This window comes from Enhydra lutris, unplaced genomic scaffold, assembly GCF_002288905.1.
Source record: "Enhydra lutris kenyoni isolate GAN:26980312 unplaced genomic scaffold, ASM228890v2 scaffoldscaffold58, whole genome shotgun sequence".
Lineage (NCBI taxonomy): Eukaryota > Metazoa > Chordata > Mammalia > Carnivora > Mustelidae > Enhydra > Enhydra lutris.
This window is the reverse complement of record NW_019154142.1, coordinates 6,113,501-6,131,716: the sequence shown is the minus strand read 5'-3', so window position 1 is coordinate 6,131,716 and position 18,216 is coordinate 6,113,501. Positions and strand designations below refer to the sequence as shown.

The 18,216-nt window shown below is 38.2% G+C and overlaps 1 protein-coding gene across 1 annotated transcript in view; it reads right to left on the bottom strand.

Moving 5' to 3' along the window:
• Positions 1-18,216, bottom strand: part of LOC111158237 (adenylate kinase 9) — a 117,443-nt gene that overhangs the window by 9,695 nt on the left and 89,532 nt on the right. The window contains 6 exon segments of the mRNA XM_022520156.1: positions 459-679; positions 782-928; positions 2,833-3,034; positions 7,982-8,195; positions 11,319-11,537; positions 12,082-12,288. Of these exon segments, the coding sequence (XP_022375864.1) occupies positions 459-679; positions 782-928; positions 2,833-3,034; positions 7,982-8,195; positions 11,319-11,537; positions 12,082-12,288 (1,210 nt within the window).

The window sequence follows — 18,216 nt, the reverse complement described above, 5'->3', positions numbered from 1 at the left end:
GTTGCTGAATCTATAACTTTTGATAGATTCATTGCTGAATCTATAAAAATATACCATTATATTGGTATAATATAAATACCAAAAATGGCTTTAATTCTAGATTCATAAATAGAATTTTGCCAAGTGTCATTCCATAGCCCACTACTCTCCTACACTAGCACTTCTGAAACTTAGCTTCTTAAATGGCTTTCCAAACACTATAAACTCTTCTAGTCAGAGGTTATGCATTATTTTTATGTGCTAAGTTCACACAGGAGCTCAATAAATGATAGAGTAGTAGCAGTTGTTTATGAGATGAGAACAGTATAGATGCCCACAATAATTGGCTAGTACCAAATACTTCAAAGACTGAGTATGATTGTGGGAACAAATGTTGAAATTGAATGAATTATGGTAACATGAGTCAGGCAGGTGTAGACTTTCAATTAATGTTTTATTGTATTTTAATGTTTTCTTACCTGCTTTGATTCTTTCCAGGTATATCTGCATATGTTTATTCACCATATGAACTTTCTTAATGACTTCATTCCATACCCACCATTTGCTGTGAAATCCATCAATCACATACCAGTTCTGATGCTGTTCTTGATAATATTTCCTAATCTCATCAATGTTTTTGCGGTATTTTGAGTTTTTGACAGCTGTAATCTGTGTGCTGTTGTGCAGTGGGTAAGGCAAACTAATAGAGAAAGAGAGTGAATGGGAAAAGCTGTTAAAAATACACTTTTTTCTGGATGGTTAAAGTTTATTCCTTTATCGTTGCTTTCGTCATATACATTACCTTTGCTCCTTTTTATTTTCCAGGAACAATCTTTTGAAAATCTCCTTGGAAGGCACATCCAACTCAAAGATGACCATGGGGATGATTGACCTAGCTTCCAAGAGACTCACTTGATACTTAGTTACAGGGTAGCCGTCGATGACAACACTAACAAGGAGAAACGTGAAAATAATTCCAGATTTCTTTTCTCTCCTATCTTCCTGTCTTCTAGAACCAGTCTATCTCTTTAGGAATAGTCTCTTGCTCTTTATTTTGTAACTTGACTCATCTTCTTTGCACTTTGTACTCTTTATCTCTGTGTTTTTAACCTCACTCAGCCCAAGAGCCAGATGTAGGATGGCATCCGAAGAGACACAGCTCTGAAGTCATACACTTAGCATCACAGAGCTAGGCTTGGACAGAACTCGAGAGTAACACATGTAAGACTTTGAACATTGTGTTATTCAATTGGTGCTTTTATCCTAAGCATGAAACAGTGCAAAGAACACAGGCTTTAGAGGCAGACAGACACAGACTGAGACCTAGTTTGGCCTCTCTGAGTCTCAGTTTTCAGTAAAATGGGGGAAATGATACTTAACCCTGCGAGCTGTCTTAAAGACTTATAGATCTGGTATGTAAAGCAACTAGAATGGGATCTTGGCACAATAAATAGTATCTTAGTAAGAGATTCAGCAAATATGGGAAAACAACTGTGCTCTAAGCTTGCTTTTCTAGGAAAGTTCTGTGGGAAGGCTGGAGGGTGGCGATGGGAGGAGAGATGGGGAGTTGGTGAGAGGAGACCTGTGATATCTGGGCAAGAATCATCCCATCAGGACCCATCATGCTTCTGAGCAGAAGTGATAGAGAATTTTAGCTAGTCCAACAATCTGAGATAATGAGAGTATAACTATCAAACTGAGAGGCGGAATAAAGGGTGTCCACACTTTCTGAGAGTAATGGCCGCCAGAGTCAGGAAACTCCCTCTGGGGTGGGAGCGAGCTGGGCCTGCTGGCTCTGGTCATCAGGAAGGGCTGGTTTAGAGGAAGTCACTAGTTCTAAGCTCCAGGACAGAGAGGATTGTAAGTTAATGGAGTCAGGCAAACCTAATAGAGAATGTTATGGGAGCGCCATGGTTGTGTTTCGCAGTTTTCAAAATAGAGAGTAGCTCAATTTCTTCGCTTGTGAAGGGTCGCTTGAGTGACCCTCAAGATTAGAAAAATTCAGGATGACTGGGCAGTCACTGTCCTGGTATCAAGGTGAAATAAGACCGTTGCCTTCACAGAGATCCCTTGTGTGCAAAGCTGCATGCCAGGGAGGAGGTAAACTCAGTTTGCGGAATTCCCAGGACCTTCTCTAGGAGAAAAAAATCTGACACCCCAGAATCTGCTCTTCATGATGGAAATCAGAACTGTCCTAAGACTTGATTAAGGACTAGTGGCAGGGAAGGGCTAGAAGCCTTTTAATACAAACTTGAAGAAATCAGTGGGATTCTAGGTCAGTGACCTGGGCTCAAGGGCAGGGCGTTAGGCTGCACTGGCTTTTACACCTGGGTGTGACCAGTGGCTACGCTGGGTGAGTAATGGTTGAACAGAGGATTGTAAACTGAAGAGGGACCTCAGGTCCAAATGTAGCATTAAGGGAGGGGCACTGCTCCCTGTGCAGAGAGCTGGGCCAGTGAGAGACTGTGTCTCCATTAGACCAATACCTTCTAGGGGACAGGGGAAGGCCACTCTTTCAACATTCCATGGAGCAGTGAGGAGGTCTGCTAGACACTGGAAGTCACACTGGCCCCCTTTGTTGGCACTGTACACCCAGAGACTCTTGGACAGCACAGGGGTTGCTGCGGTGGGCAAGTGGCCAGCTTGCTATCCTGCCCTATGAGTGTTCAAGCCAAGTTGCAGCCTGACTGAAAATTAAAATATGTAGCCACATAGGGGCCTAAGGTTTGAGAAGTAGATCACACCCTTTACAAGAGCTTTAAACCTTGTTTAAGGTGAGGGTTTTAAATTCTGGCAGTAATTCTTGAAAGAAGTCTTTAACTCACCCCCCCCACCGCCCCAAGCCCCACTTACCCTGCAGTGTTACACACACTCCCCATCAGGCAGATCTCTAAGGCCTGAATAGCCAGTTCGTCGGGCGCCGTCATTCCTTTATGCAGATGCCAGTTCAGCATGAGCGCCAGCTCTGTGTCTGGTTGGCTGTTTAAGACATAGCGCAGAGCTTCCCCTATGGACAGACGCTTTAAGCCATATTCGCTTGAAAGTTTTTGGGCCACTGGAAAACATTAACACTTTAAACTTACTCCATTTCGCAGATTCATTAGTTAACCTTATTTCTAACTCTGGCTAACTGACATCCACGGTGAGCTAACTAATGTTCACATTCCCCAAAGAAATTTTGATAATCAGAATTGTTACATTTTATTGTGTTAATACTGTCCAAGGTCAATCATTATTAGTACTCCAAGTATGTGGCTGATGGATCTGGTAATGAGCCAGCTCTGTGGGTTTTTCTCATAACCAAACTGACACTTAAGTGTCTTCTTCCTTCTGCACCAGGTAGCAGCAATTTTGAGAAATTTACATGGCATCCTATGTGTACCATTAATATTTGGTATTTATTTTTAAGTTCTAATAACAATAAAAACTTCCATAGCTTGATATCTTATTGATATCAATAATATATTGTTATATAATATATAAACTTTCATAGCTTGATATCTTATTAAAAATTCACCTCTATTTCAACAAATGAGAAATCAAACCAGTATGGTATTGACACAAAAACAGACACATTGATCAATAGAACAGAATAGAGAGCCCAGAAATAAATCTACATGTATATGGTAAATTAATTTATGACAAAGGAGACAAGAATACACAATGGGGATAAGATAGTCTCTTCAATAAATGGTGTTGTGAAACCTGGACAGTTACATGCAAAAGAATAAAACTGTATCAGGAATATAATTTGGTGCAACAAACAGCACACTGTTTGAAAACAGTGTGGAGGTTCCTCAAGAAGTTAAAAATAGGGCGCCTGGGTGGCTCAGTGGGTTAAGCCGCTGCCTTCGGCTCAGGTCATGATCTCAGGGTCCTGGGATCAAGTCCCACATCGGGCTCTCTGCTCGGCAGGGAGTCTGCTTCCTCCTTCTCTCTCTGCCTGCCTCTCTGCCTACTTGTGATCTCTGTCTGTCAAATAAATAAATAAAATCTTAAAAAAAAAAAGAAGTTAAAAATAGAAATACCATAAAATTAAGTAATCCCAGTGCTGAATATTTACCCAAAGAAAACAAAAACACTAATTTGAAAAGATATACACACCCTTGTGTTTACTGCAGCATTATTTACAATAGCCAAGATATGGAATCAAACAATTGTCTGTTGACAGATGAGTGGAAAAAGAGGATTTAATACATGTGTATGCATGCACGCACGCACGCATATGCGTGCACACACACACACGCGTGCGCACACACACACACACACACACACACAAAACGGAATACTACTCAGCCATAAAAAGAATAAGATCTTGCTATTTTCGACAACATGGATGGACCCAGAGGGTATTGTACTAATTTAAATAAGTCAGAAAGAGAGAGACAAATACTATTATGATTTCGCTTATATGTGGAATCTAAACAAACAAATGAACAAACGAACCAAAAACAGAAGACTCGTAAAGACAGAGAACAAACTGATGGTTGCGGAGCGGGGAGGTGGAGGGATGGATGGGTGAAATAGGTGAGGGAGATTAAGAGGCACACAAAACAGCAAATGAGAAATCAGGTTGTTTTATCTACATTTTTACCTTTTGCTCTAGTTGAGGGATCTTATTTTAAAGGTCAATGGATTTGTTTTTTTTTAAATGTTTGTGAACATTTAAAAAAATTTTTTTTTAGAGAGAGTGCATGCGCTAGTGGCGGGAGTGGGGGAGAGAGCCAGAGGAGCAGGGAGAGATTCTCTAACAGGCTCCATGACCAGCGCAGAGCCAGCTGCAGGGCTTAATCTCATGACCCTGAGATCAGGACCTGAGCTGATATCAAGAACTGGACGCTTGACCAAATGAGCCACCCAGGAACCCTTACATTTGTGAATGTTTAGAATATGACTATAAAAGTCTCTTCCACCATGTTAAGAGGTTTAAATGGGCAAAACAAACTTTTTGAACTGGAACAAAACTCCCCTTTATTATTCCTGGTGACAAATTTATCGTTGACCTCATCTCTCCCCTTCATTCTCTATTCAGTCCTTAAGTCCTATTGTTTTCCTTTGAAATATCTCCTGTATCTGTCCTTTCCATTTTATTCTCATTGCGACCAACCGTTGCTCATGTTGTTGTCATGTCATCCTGAAATACTACAACCAACCTTTTGATGGACTATTGGCCTTAAAAAAAACAAAACACAGTACAAAGTTATACAAAATTCAAACATTATGGGGATATAGTTTACCCAGTGCCTTTTTCAACAATGATTATTGTTGACAGTGGATTTTTACTCTTTAAACTATTAGCACAATAAATTATATTTCAATTTTTAAAAATATATTAAAATCTTCTATATAATTTTTATGTTAGTATAATATTAATATACTGTTATTTGACTCTATTTGTAAGTGAGATAATTATTTGACTCTATTTGTAATTTGTAATATCTTTTCTTGTATTATTTTGTTAGGTTTTAATATCAGAGTTATGCTAATTTAAAAATCAATTTGTATTCTTTATAACTTTTTGGATAAATGGACAATAATTTAGCCCATATAAATATTTGATTATATTTAGTGAGGACTATACTCCTTAATTAAAAAAAAACACTGGAAATAAATTGGGAAACTCATTGTCTTTTTTTCCCCTGCTGTGAAAAAGCTTACAAAAACACAGGAATTATCTCTTGAGTTTTTTGATTCTTTGGAAGTTTGATATAATTATTCTCTAAAACTACTGATTGATCCTGGACTGTTTTGGAATGGGATTATATTTTTGAATTATTTCTCTTTAATAGTTATTATCCTATTTAGGTTTTCTATCTCTTTTTGAGTGAATTTTGATAGTTGGCTTCCTGGAGAAGTGCCAGTAGCTTTTAGGAGATTCTTTTATACTTAAGAATAACAAAGGCCACAGCAATAAGAGAAAAGATAAAAACCTATGATCATTTCAATAGATGCAGAAAAAACATTTAACAAAGTACAACATCCATTTATGATAAAAATCCCTCAATAAAGTAGGTTTAGAGGGAACATACCTCAACATAATAAAGTTTTTATATGAAAAACCTACATCATACTCAATGGGGACAAACCATTCAGGGGAGAGCTTTTCCCGTGAAGTCAAGAGTAAGACAAGGATGTCCACTCTCACCACATTTTAAAAAGATTTTTTATTTATTCATTTGAGAGAGAGAGAGAGAGCAGCAAGAACATGAGCAGGGGGAGTGTCAGAGGGAGAAAGAAAAGCAGACTCCCACCTGAGAAGGGTGCCTGACTTGGGGCTCAATCCCAGGATCCCAGGATGAGACCTGAGCAGAAGGCAGACCCTTAACAAACTGAGCCACCCAGGTGCCCCCACTCTCACCACTTTTATTCAACATAGTACTAGAAGTCCTAGCCATAGCAATCATACAATAAATAGAAAGGAATAAAAGGCATCCAAACTGGTAAGGAAGAAGAAAAACTTCACTATTTACAGATGACATGATACTTATTATACATAGAAAACCATGAAGACTCCACCAAAGAACTCTTAGAACTGATAAATGAATTCAGTAAGGATACAAAATCAATGTACAGAAATCTGTATTATTTCTGTATACTAATAATGAAGCAGCAGAAAGAGAAATTAAGAAAATCCCATTTACAATTACACCAAAAATAGTACCATATCAAGGAATAAACTTATCCAAAGAGGTGAAAGACCTGCAGTCTGAAAACTACAGAACACTGATGAAGGAAATTGAAGATGACACAAACGGAAAGATATTTCATGCTCATGGATTGGAAGAACAAATATTGTTAAAATGTCTCTACCAGCCAAAACAGATTTAATGCACTCTCTATCAAAATACCAACAGGATGTTTCACAGAACTAGAACAAGCAATCCTGAAATTTGTATAGAACCACAAAAGATCCCCAATAGCCAAAGTAATCTTTAAAAAGAAAAACAAAACTGGAGGCATCATAATTCCAGACTCCAAGTTTTATTACAAAGTTCTGGTAACCAAAACAATATGGTACTGGCATGAAAACAACACAGATCAATGAAACAGAATAGGAAACCCAGAAATAAACTCACATTAAATAGTCAATTAATCTTTGACAAAGCAGGAAGGAATACGCAATGGGAAAAAGACAATCTCTTCAACAAGTGATGTTGGGAAGACTGGGCAGCTACATTTAAAAGAATGAAACTGGACCCCTTTCTTACACCATACACAAAAATAAAATGGATTAAGGACCTAAATGTGAGACCTAAAACCATAAAAATCCTGGAAGAGAGCACAGATAATAATTTCTCTGACATCGACCCTAGGAACATTTTTGTATTTATGCCTCCAGAGGCAAAGGAAACAAAAGGAAAAATAAACTATTGGGACTGTATCAAAATAAAAAGCTTCTGCATAGCAAAGGAAGCAACCAACAAAACTAAAAGACAACTGATGTGGGTTTTTCATATAAAAAATAAATGGATACACTTGATCTTAGCCAAAAGCCTGAGAAGTGATTGATAGATGAATGGATAAAGAAGAGGTGGTACACACACACACATGCACGCATATACACACACACACAAACACACACACTGGAATATTACTCAAGTCATAAAAAGGGACAACATCTTGCCATTTGTAACAACATGGATGGATCTACAGAGTATAATGCTAAGCAAAGTAAGCCAGTCAGAAAAAGACAAATACTACATGATTTCACTCATATGGGGAATTCAAGAAACAAAACAAACAAAAGAAAAAAGAAAAAAAGACACAAGCCAAAAGATATACTCTTAAGTATGGAGAACAGATGGTTTCCAGAGGAAAGGTTGGTGGGGGGACAGGTGAAACAGGTAAAGGGGACTAAGAGTACATTTATCTTGATGAGCACTGAGTAATGCATGGAATTATTAATCACTGTTATCGTACACTTGAAATGAATGTAACACTGTACGATAACTACATTGGGATGAAAACAACAACAAAAACAGAGGCAAAAACACACCCTTACCTGTAGTTTTCCCAGATTTTGGAGGTCCCAGAATCATAATCCTAATGGGCACAGTAGGCTTAGGTTTGGGTTGGCGGATATATTTGATTGGGTTCTTCATAAATTTTTCTTTTGTTTCCTTACTAGATAAAAAATAAATATACTGACGATGGATTACAGCATGGACTGGATTCTCTGAAGTTTCAACTGGTTTGATGGTCTCTCCTTCACTTAGCTGCAGTACATACACAATTGAATTCAACAGGTTTAAGTTATTCAGCATTTCCCCTAAATACATGTGAACAAATTTGTAAAATAAAATCTTTCTTACACTACATAAGAAAACTAATTGTAGCCAAATATTATTATTAAAGACTATACTTATTCTTTATACATAAAGAATAAACTATTTTACACCCACATACGGCTGATGAAATCTCAACTAGCTTTCAGCTTATGACAATTTTAGTTCTCTTACTTCCTTTATAATGTATTTAGTGTGTTTTTGCCAAATACTGGAAAGTTGTTTGTGTATATTCATGTGCCAGTTTAACCTCACAAACAGGTCCATTCCTAAGGGGGTGTTATGGATGAAAATGTGTTCCCTCCACTCCATAGGTTGAAACCCTAATCCCCAAAGTGACTGTGTTTGGAGATAGGGCCCTTAAAGAGGTAATAAGGTTGAGATCGTAAGAGTGGGGCCCTATCCAGTAAGACTGGTGTCCTTATATGAAGAGGAAGAGACACCAGGTGTGCATAAGCATGGAGGAAAGGTCATGTGTGGACATAGTGAGAAAGTGATCATCTGCAAGCCAGGAAGAGAGGTCTCACCAGAAAACCATCCCTGCTGACACTTAGATCTTGGATTTCCAGCCTTGGAACTGTGAGAAAATAAATCTCTGTTGTTTGAACCACCGTGTCTGTGGTACTTTGTTCTTGCAGCCTGAGTACACTACTACAGGCGGGGTCCTGGGTTATCTTTAGGGGAATACTGGTAGGACAGATCCCACAGGCTTCTTATCCACATTTTATATAGGCAAATCCTACTCACATAAACATCAAGAGCAGTCAAAAAGGGGAAAAAGACTTAAAAGGCTGTTTAAGGTCTAGGTGTGGAATGGAGTGGGAGGAATAGTCTCACATATTTGCATTAGGTCAAGATGAGAACTGGGTAATTGATCTTAGGTTTGGATATCTTTTTTTTTTTTTTTTTTTTAGAGCATCAGATGGCCAAGTATCAGCCCATACTTGACAAAGGAGGTGTGAAGCAGTATGTTTCAACATTGCTCCGTTACCAGAGCTACACCAAGACAGTTGTCACAGGTCAATGGTATTGTCTACATCAACATTTTTGGGCTGGAGTAAATGCTAGGTATAAGAAGAAACACAGGGGTGGCATGGGCATGTCTGCTGTATGTCTTGTATTTGGTTAAAACAAAAAAAGCTGAAAGTCTAATGATTCCATTTCAAATTCTCAAACTGAGAGTCCTTACGGTAGTTTCTGTTGTTACTCAAAATACCTAGCATGTATCCTTTCTCCTCTGTAGATCAGACTATACATAGTGTCATCAAATCAGAAATATTGAACTTGGCTCAGTTAGTTAAGGGGCTGACTTTAGTTCAGGTCATGATCTCAGGGTCCTGGAATCAAGACCCACATCAGGCTCCCTCCTGAGCTGGAGGGTGGGAGGCTCTGTTTCTCCCTCTTTCTGCCCCTCCCCACCACTCATGCTCTCTCTTTCACTCTCTCCAAATAAATAAAATCTTTAAAAAAAAAAAACTGTCAGGAACCCAGAAAGATTCAAAAAACCCTCAAAAATGCTTATTTAAATGCTTAAACCCTTCTTATGACCATGCGCTCCTTTCTCCACAAGGCATTTTTGTGTGGTCCTGTTATGTTTGGACATAAGTCCTTTCTCCCTAAATACGGTTCTGACTTTGTCTGCTTCCTCCCCTTTCTTTCTTGTCTCAGAGAGAAGGGCATGACTATCTTTCAAAAGCTTTCTAGGTGATTCTAATACATGCTTAACTCTATCTAATTCTCTATGGAGGGCACTATATTCCAGCATGGTATTTGAAAATGTTTCTCTTGACATCCTATGGCTAAGATAAAGAAGATGGCACAATTAAGTAGAACTGAAATTGATTATGTCAATATCAACCAAGAAGGAGGTTTCAAGTAAATGCACAAGGCTCCATTTTGGATCCCATCTTCCAAAATACTTTTTATCCGTGACCAATACCAGTAATACATATTAATAACAGCTGTAAGTTTTACTGAGCACTTGCAAAAAGCCAAACACTGTTGTAAGCACTTTACAATAATTAACTCAATTAATCATTGTAACAATATTGTAAGGTAGGGACTCTTCTTATTCCCATTATGCAAATGAAATGACTCTGAGAGGTTAAGTAATTTTGTCCAAGGTCATTCATCTAATAAGTAGTGGTTTTGAACCTAGGCAGTCTGGCTCCAGAGGCCATAATCTTTTCCACTGTGCTGTATCATCGATGGAAATAAAAAGTTACATGGGGTCACTATCACATGACGTTTTTTGATTTTCCTTATAACACTTAATATTATCTCTCAAGAACATATTTGTTTGTTTACTTATTTATTGCCTATCCTCCCTCCCAATCCAACTAGAATATAAGCTGGAAGACAAAAGAAACATTGTCCGTTTTGTTCACTACAGTATTCCCAGGGACTAGATCAGTGACTAGCATATTCTTGGTTGAGATTTGTTGAAAATCATCCCACGTTCGAGGTTACTGAATTCTACCTGGATTAAATCTGTCCGCATCGCATAAAAATATGGTCCTTAGAAATGCTTGTTATGAACATCAATGCCACATTTTGTGTTGTGTCTCACACTTTCCAGAGGACTTTATAATCATGTATTTGATCACAGTGGCCTGGTGGCATGATTCTTTCATCTTAAAGGTAAGGAACCAAGCAGGGTCTTAGAATAGAACTAGGTCTTTGTACAGGGTCTGAGACCCTGGGTCCAGTAAAGAATCAAAGAGATTAAATGACTTACCTAAAATTAGGTGGCAAATTAGTACCAGGGCTCAGCCCTTTAGATGTGTAATTTGAAAATATTTCTATTACCCATCTTCAGCTACAAAGTTAAAACCAAGTTGGAATTGTGTTATCTCTACAGAAGTAGATGGAATAAATTAAACCCTTTGATTACGTTCCATACTTCAGAAAGATAAAACAATCACATATTTTTATAGCAAGGAAAGAGTACTGTATAATGTTTACGATTTTTGAAATTGTCCTCTGTCTTCTTCTTAGACATACTTAAAAAATTAAAAGAAAGAACATGGCTTTTAGGCGCATTTGCTGCATTACCTTTACAGGGTCCCAGTAGCCAAACGCGCTTATATACTTATAGGTATAGCTGAGCATTTTCTGGGCGAGGTGTGATGTTATCGGATAACATTTTTCAAAAATGCTCTCACGATTCTCCACCAGTGGTTGCAGTTTCATATTCATATTATATTGTACAATGTGGATTTTCCGAGCTCCATTGATGAGAATTATTGGTATCAAAAGCTTCTCAAATTCATCCTGATGAAAAAAAGTAATAAAATCAAATATTTTTAATGGGACGAAGTCCAGTCACAGCACATAGACGTTGCTGGTGACAGAAAGCTTTGGTCAAAAAAAAACCAAATACTTTTCAGTTTCTAAGTGGCTGCATATTGGCAGCTAAAAAAATTTTTTTTTAGGATTTTATTTATTTATTTGACAGAGAGAGAGAGGGAACACAAGCAGGGGGAGTGGGAGAGGGAGAAGCAGGCTGAGTAGGCAGCCCGATGCGGGGCTCGATCCCAGGACCCTGGGATCATGATCTGGGCTGAAGGCAGACACTTAATGATTAAGCCACCCAGGTCCCCGGCAGCTAAAACTTTTGACTCTATGTGGCTTCCATGTTGCCCTTGATTTATTAATTTGTTTTAATAATTGCAAGGGGTGCTGGCAAAAGGGAAGCAAACCCTAAAACACACATTTCTTTCGAAATGTTAAAAAGAAACCAAGACATAAACCAAATATTTGTTCCATTCTCAAATGTTACATTTTGAATTGTGAACAGTAAAGGAAGAGTAATAACCTGGATTGCTTGTAAATTACTCATATCTGCTTCAAATTTTTCTCCCAGTTCGCCTCGCAGGCGCTCAAGTGCCTCGATCTCCTGTTCTTCGTCTTCCTCACTCATTACTTCCTCGTCTTTTGGAAATTCATCTTCCAGGATGTTCTCAATATCATCTTCATCTTCTTCAGGCTCTTCTTCACTGAAATCTTCATCTTCTTTGCCAACCTAAGGAAGGACATGTTCTCTTTTACTACATATATAAAATACGCAACAAATGACTGTGCTAACTAATCCTTTGGAATATTCTGTGTCACTGGCTATTGGTTGGTATGGCATGGTAACATTCCTTTAGTGACACAGTAAAACATTAAATATCTGGCACCCAGAAATTTAATCCTTTCAAGACTCTGACACCATACTGATCCCATAGTAAATACATAAACAAGATATTAAATGTTCCTTATGCCTATGGCTGTGATAAAGTTGAGTTTGTTTATTTAGAGTTTTTATCTTGATTCCAGTTAATTTACATAGGTTATATGAGGTTCCGGTGTACAATACACTGATTCAACAATTCCATATATCACCTGGTGCTCAACACAGGTGTGCTCCTTAGTTCCCATTATCTGATTAGCCCATTCCCCCCACCCACCTCCAAAGCTGGTAACCATCAGTTTGTTCTCATAATCAAGAGTCTGGTTCTTCTTCTTCTTCCCCTCACCTCCCCCGTGGCTGATACCTTCACTGCTGTCGAGGTGGGGGGCTCACGAGTTCTTGGTGGGGCACTGGCTTCCTCTTCCCCTTCACAGGCTTCTCGTGCTCAGGATGGCACCGGCTCTGCAAATGGCAGCCACGTGCAGGTTGGGGTGGTACTTGTCTCTTGCGGCGCGTGCCTGATGCTGCTGATGGTGGCCCACACGTTCTAGCTAATGGTGGTCCACAGGTAGGAGGTGGTGCATTTTCACTGGCCAGAGCTCTGCTTCCTGACCACAAATGTCAGCTTTTTGTAGTGGGCAGGTGGCTTCACACCCACAGGCTTGCAGTGAAGCAGCCCGTTTGGTGGAAGGAGTTGTGAACCTTCAGGTTATTGGGCTGGGTGCTGTGTGTCTGCTTGTTCCTCTCCATCAGGAAGCTAGAGCGGTTCCACAGGACCATCCGTCACAGGTGGGTGGATAGGGCGCCTCTCACTACAGCCATGGAAGTCGAAAAGCAAATCTTATCCACATTCCTTTGTAGGTATCTTTTCTTCATTTTAGAAATGCTTAAAATCTCTTATAATGAGCATCTTAAATTTCATGAGGAGGGACGCCTGGGTGGCTCAGTGGGTTAAAAGCCTCTGCCTTCAGCTCGGGTCATGATCCCAGGTCCTGGGATCGAGCCCCGCATTGGGCTCTCTGCTTAGCGGGGAGCCTGCTTCCTCCTCTCTCTCTCTCTCTCTCTCCACCTGCCTCTGTGCCTACTTGTGATCTCTGTCAAATAAATAAATAAAAATAAAATCTTTAAAAAAAATTTCATGAGGAAGTAGCTAATGTACATCTCTTTTAATTTGTTCTAGTTAGTATTCATTGAGCTCTTTGAACTTGAAGATCCTCTGCTTTCTTCAATATTTTGAACATTTCTTTCAATATTTTTAAGATTATTTCCTCCTTTATTTTTTCTCCTTTCATTTTTTTTTTTTTTTTTTTGGAATGCATATTGGATGTTGATCCTCCTAGATTGCCACCACATATCATCAGTTTTTTCTTTTCTTTCATGTTTTCTATCTCTTATATTTTTGTTCTATATTTGAGAAACTTTGACTTTTCTAATCTTTTTATTCAATTTTTAACTAATTTACTTTATATATTTTAGCTTCTATGAACTCCTTTTTCTCTGATTTTTCAAAACTTCCTGTTTTTGTTTTCTGGATAAAAGTTCTTGAATTTTCTGAGAAAGATTGATTTTTTTTAATGTTTAATAAGGTTTTCTGAACTGCCTATTCATTTTAGGCTCAATTGTTCTGTTTGCTCATCTTGTTGCTCCTTAGTATTGATAATCTTTCTTAAGTATATGGTAATCCTTGGTTTTTCATTCATTTTTATGAATGGGGGACCAAGCTGGTTAATTGGTCTGCAAGCTCTGGGTATGTGAGCAGGGCAGGTTGTATTGTGCTTCCATTTGAATGAGCTATGAGAATGAGACGAGACAGGCAGGATAGATCTTGTTCCAAATGATGGGAGGTACCAACCAACATTCCATGGCACCTATCATCTTCAAGATGGATTATTTAATAACTTTAGAAATTATTTTCCTTTTCTTCTTCATGGGGGCAAATGTCATTGTTAATAAAGAGCTGTGGTGGCCACCTTAAATAATTTTTGTGCAATTAACTTTCCTGGACTTTCTAGATAATCAAATTATAGGCACATAAGGAGTTCCTTACAGAACTTTTCAACATGTATGTTTTTTTTTCTTATTATATTTCTTTTGCTAGTTCCTTAAATACAATGTTGAATTTTTTAAAGGTTAATATCCTAAAAATATCCACAGCTAATTCTTCTTAGGAAAAAAGTTTTTATTTTTTCATAAATGGCAATTTGATCTTTTGAAACAGTGTTGCTTTTTTCTTTTTCTGATGTATTACACTTTTTAGGCCTTATGTTAGTTGATACATATTCTAAAATTCTAGGTCTCAGAGACCTGCCTCCGGTATGAAGGAAGAAGTTAATTTAGTCTCTAATAGGTAACCACCATAAACCATGAACAGTACACCTCCCCTGCAAACACACACACACACACACACACACACACACACACACACACACTTTATCTCACTCATTTAAGGGGCTCGAGAGTAAACAAAGGCAGATTTTGGGAACAGTAAAAATTAGAAGGGAGCATTTGGTTTAGGATGAGTTCTCTAATTTTGTGCATTTGCTCAGAGGGCAACCTCTGTTACAGTGGTGCTATCATAGGGTGATTAAAACTCTGATAGGGAGCTTGGTGTCTTTCCAGCTGGGGCAACCAGGGGAAGGAGACACAACCAGGGCACTGGAGAGTGAGCGTAAACTTCAGATTTGAGAGAACCAGATAAGGAAACAACATGTTTAGTTTGTAAAGACTGTCCGTGTCTCTGAATCAGGCACATATGGTCTGTTTGAGAACAGTATCAATTGAACTGCCACCATTGCCCGCATGACAGACTTTGCAGGTTTAGTCTTACCAAGTAAATTGCCTGCTAAAACAAAAACACCAGCCTTCTCTGGAGGTATATAACAGAATTCAGAATCTCCAGAACATAACATTCATAATTCTAGGATATAATCCAAAATTACTCAAAATATAAAGGATCATGAGACATAAACCATTCTCATAAGAAAAGATATTATTAAATACCCACTCTGGGTATTAGAGTTACCAAACAAGAACTTTAAAGCAGTTGTTATCTCTATGACTAATGAAGAAAAGGAAAATACATGAAAAGATAGGAAATCCCAGGAGGGGAATAAAAAATACAAAAACAAATCAAATGGAAATTTTAGAACAAAAAAATATAGTATTTGAAATTATAAGATAACAGATGGGTTTAACAGACTGGAGATGACAGAGGGAAGGACCAGTGAATTTGAAAATAAATCAAAGGAAATTATCAAAGTTAAAGAAGAGAGAGAAAAAGACTGAAAAAGTTAATAGCCCCAAGATCATGTGGAACGATAGTGAATGATCTATGTGGAATTGATTTTCAGAAGGAGACAGAGAGCAAACAGAGCAGAAAAGATATTTGAAGAAATAATGTCCAAAGTTCTCCCAATTTAGCAAAAGACTTAAAGAAGCTTAGTGAAACCCAAACTAGATAAAATGAACAAAATGACATGCAGGCATATCATAAACTATTGAAAAGCAAAGATACAGAGAAAATCATGAAAACAGTTGAGAAAAATTATACAAGAAAACAATTGAAATGACCATATTCTTCTCATCCCTCTGGTTCCCCACAACCACAGAATGAAGAGCTACAGAAATGGTAAGTATCTGGATAAACGTAAAGGACTTATTTTTCCTCTTAAAAATTTTAAGATACATGTGACTGTTTAAAACAAAAACTGAAATTTTTTTCTTATGGAGTTTATAATAAATTTGGCTGTAAAACAAGTAACTAGAGCATAAAGGGTGTTAGTGGAGCAGGGTTGGATGTAAATGGACTTCTATAGTCATAGGCTTCTATTAATTACATGGAATGATATTGACTCAAAGAGTGGGAAAAGCTAAGTGTGTATAGAGCAACCACTATAAAACAGTACATAGAGGTGTAAACTTAAAAGCCAATAGATAAATAAAATGGATTTCTTAAGTACATTTAAACAGTCTCAGAGATGGCTGGAAAGGGAAAAGAGAAAATAAAGAAGACAAACAGAAAACAAAATTCACGGTCTCATAGAAATAGGACTAGATTTGGGGTAAGCGCTCTAGTAACTTTCTGTCAGCAGGGGAAGGGAAGGGCAAGGCTGGTTTGTGGAAGTTTATGCCAGAAGAGTGATGGAGATTATACTCAGAATGCTTAAAACTAGGGAAGAAATGAGATAGGAAGAAATGGAAAGAGGAGAAGAGCAAGACTTGTCCGAGTTCCAAGGCTTCCCAATACGGACGCACGTTAAGCAGACACTAGATTCCCTTACTATACCTGGTTGCCTTCTAAATGTGGATTTTTGGAGACACTATTCCAAACCATTTGTTTTTCAAACCTTGAAACTCAATCCAAGGGAGATGAATCGGGGTCGGGGAAGGGGGCGGTGGTCGGGAATGTGTGAAACAGGTGATGAGGATTAAGGAGCGCACTTGCCATGAGCACTGGGTGTTTTATGCAAGGGTTCAATCACTATATTGTACACTTAAAACTAATATTACACTGTATGTCAACTAACTGGAATTTAAGTAAAAGCTTTAAAAAAAAAAAACTCAGTCCCCAACCTGTACACCCCATACACACCTTTGCTTTCCGTTCCATCCCAAAGTGCTCTCTGCATATAGACCTTTGGGCTTATATACTCTACCTTCTCCCTAGAAGGCCTCAAGGATGGTCTTGGGCTGGTGCTTGGTCCTGAACCTTGTTTTAACCTCATTTGAACTCTGACTTTGGCTTCCCCTTAGTACTTAGGGTATTTATCTGTATTAACTATTCACCTGGATGTGGTCCCTCACGATTCTGCTCATTTACAGTCTGGCTCCCTGTCCTTGCTCTTTCTGGCTTTTACCTGTTGGTAGCTACTCACAATTCAGTCAAAGAGACTGAGGCACCGGAGAAGGAGCCAGTGAACAGGAAGAGAGCCAGGATTCTGGAGCGAGGACCAGGACCAGGAGTAGAAGGGAGGCCTCCGAGGAACTGGAAAGTATGGAAACTAAATCTCTATACAAAGTGGCTGAATTACAGATTATTCTTGAGTCACACTTGGAGACTAAAATTCCACAAGATGGCGACATTTTCCTACAAAATTAATGCGAGCAACTCCCCTACCCCCCCCCACTGAAGTAATTTCTAACGTTAAAAATGTATTATCTGCTGCAAAAAATTCAGACAGTGAGGGCAATGACTTTTGTTAAGGAGGAGAAGACAAACCTGGGAAGGGCTTTATTAGCATATGGTTTCCCAATTAGTTGTCATGTCAAGGTGAGTCATGGAGCTGCACATTCTATACAAAAGGCAAATGGTGAAAAGGCCTCTGGTTCTGTTCATGAAAGTAGGTTCCAAGGTCTATGTAGAGTCAGAACGGATTTGAGTCAGGGTGTCCCATTAACTGATTATGGCAATCTCATTGGGTGAGGCTTGAGATGTTACACGTGTTTAGTTTTTCTTTGTCTGAGGCAGTAGCAGGACATACCATAAAATTCTCATCAAAGAAGTTAAGAAAATCCATACACATTATTCATCTTTGATTCATTAAAAATTTCAAGAACTTTCTTCCCAATGTCAGTTTGTATAAATTAATTGTATGGGGATATATAGCCAATTTTGTCAACGAGTAAGTCTTAGGAGAGCTAACTTACAAAAACCTACTTAATTGATTAAGATAGAATATCAAATTTTTGAATGAAAATTAGTAAAAAAAAAATCCCATCATTCTAATATTAACAGATAGAAAAATTATAAATTAAGGACATTTAAAATTTATCCTGAAA